Raw genomic sequence first — 12,160 nt, forward strand, 5'->3', positions numbered from 1 at the left:
GAAAAACAAAAAGAAAAGGATAGAGTGGGCAAAGAAACACTGACACTGGACAACAGATAATTGAAAAGAGTGTTATGATCTTAACCCCATTGAGCTTTTGTGGGATCAGCTAGACTGTAAGGTGCGTGAGATGTGCCCGACAAGACAGCCACATCTATGGCAAGTGCTACAGGAAGCGTGGGGTGAAATGTCACCTGAGTATCTGGACAAACTGACAGCTAGAATGCCAAGGATCTGCAAAGCTCTCATTGCAGCACATGGAGGATTTTTTAAATTATTATTATTATTTTTATCCCCTTTTCTCCCAATTTGGAATGCCCAATTCCCACTACTTACTAGGTCCTCATGATGGCACGGTTACTTACCTCAATCTGGGTGGCGGAGGACAAGTCTCAGTTGCCTCCACTTCTGAGACTTCAATCCACGCATCTTATCACGTGGCTCGTTGTGCATGACACTGTGGAGACTCCGTATGTGGAGGCTCGTGCTACCCTCCGCGATCCACGCACAACTTACCACGCGCCCCATTGAGAGCGAGAAGCACTAATTGCGACCACGAGGAGGTTACCCCATGTGACTTTATCCTCTCTAGCAACCGGGACAATTTGGTTGCTTAGGAGACCTGACTGGAGTCACTCAGCACACCCTGGATTCGAACTCACGACTCCAGGGGTGGTAGTCAGCATCAATACTCACTGAGCTACCCAGGTCCCCCGTGGAGCATTTTTTGATGAGAACTCTTTGAAGTAGTTTAAGAAGTTCTGAAATTTTTTTTCAAATTGTAATAGTAATTTTTCACATTATTAATGTCTTGACTATACATTGTGATCAGCTGAATGCCACTTTGGTGAATAAAAGTACCAATTTCTTTCCATAAGAGTAAAATCTGTACATTATTCCACACTTTTGGTCACCAGTAATGTCAAAAGTTTTGAAACACTTACTCATTCTTTATTATAATTTTTTTTATTATTATTATTTTTTTATTTTCACATTTTAGAATAACAGTAAAGTCATAAAAACTATGGAATAACATAAATAGAACTATGGAACTATGGGAATTATGTTGTGACTAAACAAAATCCAAAATAAATCAAAACTGTGTTATATTTTAGCATCTTCAAAGTAGTCACCCTTTGCCTAGAATTTGCAGACATGTACTCTTGACATTTTCTCAACCAACTTCTTGAGGTATCTCCCTGGGATGCTTTTTAAACATTTTTAAAATTTTTATTACATTTTAGTTTTATAATGAAATAAATTAATATGGTAGCACAATTATATTTTTGTCTACAAAAATAATTTCAAACATTTAAGCATATGCCTTCAGATCAAAAGATTTTTAAGATCATGAGAAAATTTCAGTCAAGTGTTTCAAAAGTTTTGACCGGTAGTGTGTGTGTGTGTGTGTGTGTGTGTGTGTGTGTATATATATATATATATATATATATATATATATATATATATACAGTTGAAGTCAGAAGTTTACATACATTTAGGTTGAAGTCATTAAAACTCATTTTTTAACCACTCCACAGATTTAATATTAGAAAACTATAGTTTTGACAAGTCGTTTAGGACATCTACTTTGTGCATGACATGAGTAATTTTTCCAACAATTGTTTACAGACAGATTGTTTCACTTTAAATTGACTATATCACAATTCCAGCAGGTCAGAAGTTTACATACACTAAGTTAACTGTGCCTTTAAGCAGCTTGGAAAATTAGCCAATTCGCTTCTGTTAGCAGGTGTACTGAATTGGAGGTGTACCAGTGGATGTATTTTAAGGCCTACCTTCAAACTCAGTGCCTCTTTGCTTGACATCATGGGAAAATTTAAAGAAATCAGCGAAGACCTCAGAAAAAAATTGTGGACCTCCACAAGTCTGGTTCATCCTTGGGAGCAATTTCCAAATGGCTGAAGGTACCACGTTCATCTGTACAAACAATAGTACGCAAGTATTGGACCACGTAGTCATCATACCGCTCAGGAATGAGAAGAATTCTGCCTCCTAATGATGAACGTTGTTTGGTGTAAAAAGTGCAAATCAATCCCAGAACAACAGCAAAGGATCTTGTGAAGATGCTGGTGGAAACAGGTAGACAAGTATCTATATCCACAGTAAAAACAAGTCCTGTATCGACATAACCTGAAAGGCTGCTCAGCAAGGAAGAAGCCACTGCTCCAAAACCGCCATAAAAAAGCCAGACTACAATTTGCAAGTGCATGTGGGGACAAAGATCTTACTTTTTGATCATTGTTATGTTTGGAGGAAAAAGGGTGAAGCTTGCAAGCTGAAGAACACTATCCCAATCGTGAAGCATGGAGGTGACAGCATCATGTTGTGGGGGTGCTTTGCTGCAGGTGGGACTGGTGCACTTCACAAAATAGATGGCATCATGAGGAAGGAAAATTATGTGGATATATTGAAGCAAAATCTCAAGACATCAGCCAGGAAGTTAAAGCTCAATTGGGTCTTCCAAATGGACCATGACCCCAAGTATACCTCTAAAGTTGTGGAAAAATGGCTTAAGGACAACAAAGTCAAGGTATTGGAGTGGCCATCACAAAGCCCTGACCTCAGTCTGATTGAAAATTTGTGGGCAGAACTAAAAAAGCGTGTGTGAGCAAGGAGGCCTACAAACCTGACTCAGTTACACCAGTTCTGTCAGGAGGAATGGCCCAAAACTCTAGCAACTTATTGTGAGAAGCTTGTGGAAGGCTACCCAAAATGTTTGATCCAAGTTAAACAATTTAAAGGCAATGCTACCAAATACTAACAAAGTGTATGTAAACTTCTGACCCACTGGGAATGCAATGAAAGAAATAAAAGCTTTAATAAATCATTCTATCTACTATTATTCTGACATTTCACATTCTTAAAATAAAGTAGTGATCCTAACTGACCTAAGACAGGGAATGTTTTCTACAATTAATTGTCAGGAATTGTGAAACACCTTAGCCAAATACATTTAAACTCAGTTTATGTAAACTTCTGACTTCAACTGTATATATTCTCAGAAAAAATTACTGAGTGTGCAAGCACTGATTTTACCAGTTGCATTGTTGTAACAAGAGGCTCTGGAGATTGTGTGTGAATTTACTTGAGTAAGAGACAAAGTTATACCTTTTAAGTTACAATTTACCTGCCAGCAGTTTCCGAGCATCAGCGAGGATTGAGTGAGGGCTCTGTGAATTTATGCCCTGGGGACACACAGCTGTGTGTTACAGCACCAGACTGGAATCTCACTCTGGCTCCTGTTTGTTCCTGTTTTTTTTCCTTGTATATGTATTTGTGTGTGTGCGCTTGTGGAAACAGAGTGAACCCCCACCAGAAGTTTCAGAACAATCCAGAGCTCCCCAAAGCCACACAACAGCGCTTTATGACCTCCAAAAATATCATCTGGAAAAGAATTCCTGTTTGAGAAGGAAAAATGCATGTGGATTGCGCTCTTTTTCCATAGAGATTCAGACAGAGAATTGGAGGGTGGTGGGTTATGCTCTGAACTATGTGTCATGGACCGAAAGGTTCTGGTTTTGTTCAGGATGTAAAAGTTTGATTCATGACTCAAAATTAAACGATTGTGAACATTTCACTTAAAAACTCATAATTTCCCTTCTGGGAAGAGAGCAACTTAACAAGCCCCTCATTTTAAGCAGTGTCTCTCAGTGTCTCTCACTTTCAGATGGTGTAGCGCAAAGGCTTTTTTTCTGCTTGCAGGGTCCAGTAAAGCTCAAGTACAACAGAACTGTTCCCCTGACACCTGTTGTTAAAAGCTGTTTCTAAGGAAACTCGGAGGTTATGAAAAATAAACATCAGTCCATGACAGACTGCTGACTGGACATTGAAACTGAACAGCCCTCTCACACTGCTCTGCTTTAAAATGTCAAAAGCATTTTCTTTCTTCATGCCAATAAATGGTGTTTGCATGCAAACTGGCACTACATCAAGCATGCCTCTGACAGAGGCATGATGAACTTCAGTAAGAATTTTGCATCAGCTAAAGCAACAGGTCATTTTTAATTGCTGTTGAATATGTGATATTTTCTGCGTTAATTATATCACAGCAACTGAGTTTGCAGTTGCTTGTTCTTTAAAATGATTCTTATATCAAAAATAACAAAAAAGTACCATGGTATTATCAAAATGTTTTTGGACATGTACCATGGTAGTATTACAATATTCTTTGAAGTATACTGGAGTACCATGATGTATGAATATGATTACTATTAGCTCCATGGTACTACACTCAAAAGTATTTTGGCTTATGTTAAGATTTAAGCATTTCAATTGAATTGTGTAATGTTGAACAAAATTAAATTAATAAAACTTAGAAATATATATAGTTAGGGTTATTTTAGTTTACATTACTCAGTTCAATTTGATGGAATTTTGTTGTGAAATTTGAAATGCGTAAATCTTAAAATTATTTATTTTGAGTGTACAACCTTGCCGTTACTGTCCCATGGTAATGCACAATACTTTATTGTAAACTATTATATAAAAACACTTTGGAAAACTGTTTTTATCGCAGAGGTGTTTTGTTTTTATTTTTAATTTGCATATTTGGGGTCTGCGTGTCAGTCTGGGGTCAGTGAGAGGTCATAGTGCAATTTGCGGAGTTGTTTCTGACCCAAACGTTTGGCAAGGCACGGGGTCTAGAATAACAAACATACTAAACAGATTATTCTCCATATTACATGAGGAACGTTTTTAAAAGCGTTTTCAAACAACATTTCACTTACACTTGAGACCGAGCGCATATTTTCACTTGACGCCATATAGGCGCTCGCGATTACCATAGCAACAACTAAACTAAGCGCTTTCCTTATCTCACGGATTATCGGCCAACCATCATAATTGATCACTTTATTATAGACTTACATGTCACAAGTGTGTCACAGAGAAAAACTAGGTTTTGTATAAAAAGTCTTCAAAATATTTTGGCTACCTGTGATGGAGCGGCGAAATGTAATTTTGGAATCGCGCGAGACGATCAAATTGCGACACAAAAAGTACCGATAGAAATGATAATTAATAAAAAACGATTATTACGTACACACGCGAAGCGTTTTTACATTCGTGTACGTTATTTGTTTAATTTTTGTTCTGTGTGCTAAATGGGTCAGACGGACGTTTTTCGCGCCTTGAAGCGTTGCATGTGTGAAGTAAATAAGTCTCGAGACCCCTGCGTTCTGTTTTGGAACGCAAGAACGTGTCTTGTGTGAACGGCCCCCGAGTCTGTAAACATTCGAGCGATCAATCATCTGTGTTTTACACTCGTTTAAAATGATGTGTGATGTTGAAGAGGGCAGACCCCCCCCCCCCCGCGCTCTGTCTCTCTCTCTCTCTCTCTCTCTCTCTCTCTCTCTCTCTCTCTCTCTTGCACAGACCTGCGTTCCAGTGGACATATTTTGCCTTTGTATGCATAACTAATGTATCTGTTCTCCTGTATGTTTCCTGCTTCACATCCTCGTGTATTCTTCGTAAATATGACAGTTTGGGTCAGTCTGTTCGTGTTGATGTTCGCCTGGTCAGCAGAGAGCGCACAGAAACAAGACGTGCCAGGTAATTATTCTGATTTTTTCTTTCCTGTGTTTATACTTTTAAAAATCACTATAGTCACAACCTTCAGATTCGTTCTCTTTATATGGACTTCAATTTCAGAACCTCATTCTCCTTTTTCTCTTCTCGTCATTTTAAAAATTTCCATTTACTCTTTTCTTCTGTCTGTAATCCACATTATTTTATTTTTTGTAAGTTTCATATAAACACCAATAGAAAAAGAGTGAATGGAAATGAGGAGAATGAAATGGAAGAAGACAAGTTATTAGAAAATTTATGATTTTTCCGGGCATTTCTAGAGAGAGAGAGAGAGAGAGAGAGAGAGAGACTACAGTTATCACTGCAGTATTTAAGTTTTAATGACTCACAGACTGTAGAACTGTGGAATCCAGCATATCTGTCATATATACAGTACTGTGCAAAAGTCTTAGGCACATAAGATGTTTCACAAAACCATTTGTCTTAAGATGGTTATTTATATCTTCAGCTTTAGTGTGTCAATAGGAAATATAAATGTTACACTCCCAAACGTTACTTTTGCAAATAGAAAAGATTAGAATAGAAGAACAGGGAGCCCTGCAACAGATGGCATGGCCCCCACAAAACCCCCCACTGAACATCGTGTCAGTCTGAGATTACTTTAAGAGACAGAAGCAACTGAGACAGCCTAAATAGATAGAAGAACTTTGTCAAATTCTCCAAGAAGCTTGGAACATCCTATCTGCCAACAACCAAGAAAAACTGTGTCCAGGTGTACCTAGGAAAATTGGTGCTGTTTTAAATGCAAAGGTGGTCACACCGAATATTGATTTAGCTTTTTAGTGTGTGTGTGTGTGTGTGTGTGTGTGTGTGTGTATGTAATGTTGTAATATATTCCCATTTTCAGTCAATCAGCCTTCACTCCAGGTGGTTGCTAAAGGTACTCTGGAGTGTATTATGTAGCATTCTGCATCTTTTTTATGCTGACATGTAAATAAAGGAAAGGTTAACCTAAACCCTTTAAGTTTTTTTCTCAACCTCAAACCCGTATATTGTATTTTTTTCTGTGGAACACAAAAGGAGACATCTTCACTCAACTTCAAGGCATACATACAAGGACAGTTCATATTGGCTATAGTTGTCAAGCTCCCAGAAAGGACAATAAAACCCTCCATAAAAGCACCATAAAAGTAGTCCATGCATCTTGTCTATATTCTACAGTATATAGTAGAAGCCATGCAGTGGTTTTGTGTGAGAAACAGACCAAAATGTGAGTTATTCACTGATCATCTTTCTTTCTCCTCCAACAACACAATTCTGAAATCTCATTTGTTTGAGTTTAGATAAAGTTCATCTTCAAAAAAGGTTTCAGGTCAAAATGTTATGGGTTGTCACTTGTTTAAGTCATTTTTATAGCTTGACAGTTGCGGTACTATGAACTCAATGTTGTTGTATAGAAAAAAGCACCTTGAAAATTTTCAAAAATTGTCCTTTTGTGTTCCTCAGGAAAAATAACAACATGGGTGTATGAGTAGATAATAGCAGAATTTTTATTTTTGGATTAACTCTCTCTCTCTGTTTCTCTGTCTCTCAGTGATAGATGTGTTGAGTTTGGATGATGTGAAGCAGACCGTGGCTGCAGTGGAGAAGGTCTCTTTTGCTCTGAAGACTCTCAGTGATGTGTATGTGTTGTCTACCTTCCGTCTGCCTCCTAAACTGGGTGGAGTTCTACTGGGCCTCTACAACAAGCAGGACAACAAGAAATACCTGGAGATTGCCATCATGAGCAAGATTAACAAAGGTAACGCTACTCTGACCCATTGAGACACACAATTTAAGTCAAATGTAGGTGCTTAAATCTTTCTGAATGGTTTGTTCTACTATAGTTCTGGTCCGGTACGTTCGTGAAGATGGAAAACTGCACACAGTGAATCTGCAGAGCCCCAGTGTTGCAGATGGACGCCCTCAGTCTCTTATTCTCCGCGTCGGTGGTCTGCGCAGAGAGTATCTGAGTCTTGAGCTGTATGTGAACTGCCGTCTGGCTGACCTTGCCCAGAGGCTGCCCCCATTGGTCACCCTGCCCAAAGACGCAGAGCTGGTGGAGATTCGAAATGGCCACAAGGCTTATGCTCGAATGCATGTGAGACAAGCTCCGACCTCAATATGGCCTTCTCTTTTAGAGGGATATACAGGTGCATCTCAATAAATTAGAATGTCGTGGAAAAGTTCATTTATTTCAGTAATTCAACTCAAATTGTGAAACTCGTGTATTAAATAAATTCAATGCACACAGACTGAAGTAGTTTAAGTCTTTGGTTCTTTTAATTGTGATGATTTTGGCTCACTTTTAACAAAAACCCACCAATTCACTATCTCAAAAAATTAGAATACATCATAAGACCAATAAAAAAAAACATTTTTAGTGAATTGTTGGCCTTCTGGAAAGTATGTTCATTTACTGTATATGTACTCAATACTTGGTAGGGGCTCCTTTTGCTTTAATTACTGTCTCAATTCGGCGTGGCATGGAGGTGATCAGTTTGTGGCACTGCTGTGGTGGTATGGAAGCCCAGGTTTCTTTGACAGTGGCCTTCAGCTCATCTGCATTTTTTGGTCTCTTGTTTCTCATTTTCCTCTTGACAATACCCCATAGATTCTCTATGGGGTTCAGGTCTGGTGAGTTTGCTGGCCAGTCAAGCACACCAACACCATGGTCATTTAACCAACTTTTGGTGCTTTTGGCAGTGTGGGCAGGTGCCAAATCCTGCTGGAAAATGAAATCAACATCTTTAAAAAGCTGGTCAGCAGAAGGAAGCATGAAGTGCTCCAAAATTTCTTGGTAAACGGGTGCAGTGACTTTGGTTTTCAAAGAACACTATGGACCAACACCAGCAGATGACATTGCACCCCAAATCATCACAGACTGTGGAAACTTAACACTGGACTTCAAGCAACTTGGGCTATGAGCTTCTCCACCCTTCCTCCAGACTCTAGGACCTTGGTTTCCAAATGAAATACAAAACTTGCTCTCATCTGAAAAGAGGACTTTGGACCACTGGGCAACAGTCCAGTTCTTCTTCTCCTTAGCCCAGGTAAGACGCCTCTGACGTTGTCTGTGGTTCAGGAGTGGAATACGACAACTGTAGCCAAATTCCTTGACACATCTGTGTGTGGTGGCTCTTGATGCCTTGACCCCAGCCTCAGTCCATTCCTTGTGAAGTTCACCCAAATTCTTGAATCGATTTTGCTTGACAATCATAAGGTTGCGGTTCTCTCGGTTGGTTGTGCATCTTTTTCTTCCACACTTTTTCCTTCCACTCAACTTTCTGTTAACATGCTTGGATACAGCACTCTGTGAACAGCCAGCTTCTTTGGCAATGAATGTTTGTGGCTTACCCTCCTTGTGAAGGGTGTCAATGATTGTCTTCTGGACAACTGTCAGATCAGCAGTCTTCCCCATGATTGTGTAGCCTAGTGAACCAAACTGAGAGACCATTTTGAAGGCTCAGGAAACCTTTGCAGGTGTTTTGAGTTGATTAGCTGATTGGCATGTCACCATATTCTAATTTTTTGAGATAGTGAATTGGTGGGTTTTTGTTAAATGTGAGCCAAAATCATCACAATTAAAAGAACCAAAGACTTAAACTACTTCAGTCTGTGTGCATTGAATTTATTTAATACATGAGTTTCACAATTTGAGTTGAATTACTGAAATAAATGAACTTTTCCACAACATTCTAATTTATTGAGATGCACCTGTATATGGGGACAGTCAGTGTAAACAATGACAGTTGACATAATGTCTTCTTGTCTCTAGAATGGACCTCTAATACTTGAAAGGAATAGTTCACAGACATTTTTTTTTTTAAATCTGTTGCTAATCTCTGACACTTATGTTGTTCCAAACCAGTATGCTGTAATATGTAATTTTTTTCGTGGTGTGAAAAAGGAGAAATTTTCGTACCACCACATCTGTGAAGCTCTAAAAAACAAACAAACAAAAAACAAAGACACCATAAAAATAGTCAATGTGACTCATACACTATATTTGAAGTCTTCTGAAGCCATGCAAAAGATTTGTGTTTGACAAAAAACTTAAGTTGTTATTCACTGATAATTTTCTCCTTTGCCGAAATTCTGAATTCTTAGTGTTCTTCGTATTCAGATTCAAAAATGGCAGTTTTATGCGGAATGGAGAATAAATAGGGAAGATTTTCAGTGAATAACAACCTCACACAAAGCTATAGTATGGCATCAGAAGACATAGAATATAGCACACAAGTCACGTATTCTACTTTTATGATATTTTAGTGGTGTTTTTTGTCCTTTATGAGCTTGACAGATGTAGTCACTATGAGCTGTCCATGTGAAAATTCACTGTGTAACACCATACGGATTTGTAATGACATTAGGGTAGGTAAATGATAGAATTTAATTTTTGGATGAACTATTCCTCTGAGAGCTGAAATCCAGTTAAAAAGACTGATATTATAAAATACTTTTTTGATCAGATCCTGAATAGAAAGCTGAACTCTTGTAACTCTTCCAGGGCTCAGTGGGGTCTCTTAAACTGGCACTAGGGGGCACTGTTGCACAAGCTGGGGCTCTCACCGACTGCCCCTTTCAGGGAGACGCCTCTTCATATAATACAGGTTAAACAGCACCAACACATTTTCCTGCATGAAAGAGTACATGGGACTTGAATATGTTCATTTTTGATTGCTTGCTAAATCTTATTCTAAAAGTCTGAACTTTTATTTGTTTGTCTCAACTCTGTTTTCAGTGAATGGTGAGGTGAATTCTATTCTAGGTGAGTTCTACACAGCATGTTTTAAACTGAAGTGAGGATTATGCATGATTTGTTGTTTTTTGTATACTTGTTTGTTAGAAGATATTTTGGTTGTTTATTTACAGGTGACCACACTAAAGCTCTGATTGGACAGCTCATCATATTTAATCAGATCCTGGGAGAGCTGAGAGAGGACATCCGAGAACAGGTGTGGGAGTGCATGCGTGTTTGTGTACAGCATGTAAGTGTATCTGTTCTGAGCTTGTGTGATTAACATTCAGATGTTTTGTACTCATTAGGTGAAAGAAATGTCTCTCATCAGGAATGCCATTCAAGAGTGCCAAGTGTGTGGTGAGTCGAAGAATATGGTTTTCAGTCCTGTTTGTAGTGCTAAATTAGGTGGTTCATATACAGTTCAGTTATGAAAGCTAATGAAAAATCTCATTCTATAACCAAAATAAATGCCTACAATTTTAAACCTGAATCAAATTGATATGTGCTGTAATTGACTCGCAGTCGACAACTAGTTGTTTGTCATGTCATGATCTATCAACTTTTTTATAAATGTTAAATTGTTTTTGCAAACCATTTATATCATTACAGAAAATAGTGTTATTTGGTGTGCAGCTCACCTAAAAATTAACATTTCATAATTATTTACTCAACCAGCCCTATATTATTTTCTTACTACCGTGAAACACAAAATGATTTGTTAGGCAAAATTTCTAAGATTCTCATGTACATGCAGCCAAAGTAGATGGTGATTTATACTGCCAAGCTTCAAAAAGGACAAAAAAAGCACTATTCTTATTTCTTGTATTCCCAAGAATACAAGAAAGAGGAGGGAATATAAGAAAAAATAAAATAAAAATACATACATATATACCACGGATTTAAAGGATTACCTCACCCAAAATTAAAATTCTCTTATAATTTACTCACCCTCATGCCATCCCACATGTGTATGACTTTCTTTCTTCTTCAGAACACAAATGAAGATTTTTAGAAGAATATTTCAGCTCTGTAGGTCCATAAAATGCAAGTGAATGGGTGCCAAATTTTTTAAGCTCCAAAAAACACATATAGCCATAATAAAAGTAGTCTATTCGACTCCAGTGGATTAATGTCTTCTGAAGCTAAACGCTAGGTGTGTGTAAGATATGGATCAATATTTAAAACCTATTTTACAACAAATTTCCGAGCATCGAGGTCAAGCCGTTGACGCGTGAAATACGAAAACAAATAGAAGCACGGTCTTGTTTACAACAGAGGAGCATAGATAATCATACACAGATGCCTCATTTGGCTAGTTTGAATACGTCGGCTGCAGCACCATCTTGGAATGGTGAACAAGGAGAGCTGTTTGAATCAGTTTGAATGCAAGTGAGTGAGTAGAGGAGATGCCTCAGACCAAGCTCCTTGCTCTGACCGCTGCATAAACTCTTTTTGTGTCGAAAAAGTACCGCAGTCCATAGAAACAGCTGCTAATAAGGGTTCTTCATATGAATATCTATGCAGAGGAGGCTTACACGCTTACGTCACATGAGAGGCAGTTTGAACTCCACCCTCATCATCGTACAAACCTCAAGCTGGCCGGAAGTGAACATTTTTAGTAAAAAATTTTTTTAAATATTGATCTATTTCTTACACCTAGCATTTAGCTTCAGAAGACATTAATTAAACGACTGGAATAGTATGGATTATTTTTATGATGTCTATATGTAATTTTTGGAGCTTCAAAAAGTCGGCACCCATTCACTTGAATTTTATGGACCTACAGAGCTGTAATATTCTTCTAAAAATCTTCATTTGAGTTCTGCTGAA

At 38.1% G+C, this 12,160-nt stretch overlaps 1 protein-coding gene across 1 annotated transcript in view; it reads left to right on the plus strand.

Annotated features, from left to right (window-relative positions):
- The first annotated feature begins 5,422 nt into the window (after positions 1-5,422).
- The window catches only part of thbs3a (thrombospondin 3a), a 30,968-nt gene continuing 24,230 nt past the window's right edge, over positions 5,423-12,160 (plus strand). Inside the window, exons 1-7 of the mRNA XM_051719787.1 lie at positions 5,423-5,571; positions 7,142-7,348; positions 7,434-7,687; positions 10,097-10,199; positions 10,331-10,357; positions 10,462-10,544; positions 10,636-10,687. Coding sequence (XP_051575747.1) covers positions 5,439-5,571; positions 7,142-7,348; positions 7,434-7,687; positions 10,097-10,199; positions 10,331-10,357; positions 10,462-10,544; positions 10,636-10,687 — 859 coding nt within the window. The 5' untranslated portion in view covers positions 5,423-5,438. The remainder of the gene's footprint in view (positions 5,572-7,141; positions 7,349-7,433; positions 7,688-10,096; positions 10,200-10,330; positions 10,358-10,461; positions 10,545-10,635; positions 10,688-12,160) is intronic.

This window comes from Myxocyprinus asiaticus, chromosome 15 (assembly GCF_019703515.2).
Source record: "Myxocyprinus asiaticus isolate MX2 ecotype Aquarium Trade chromosome 15, UBuf_Myxa_2, whole genome shotgun sequence".
NCBI lineage: Eukaryota > Metazoa > Chordata > Actinopteri > Cypriniformes > Catostomidae > Myxocyprinus > Myxocyprinus asiaticus.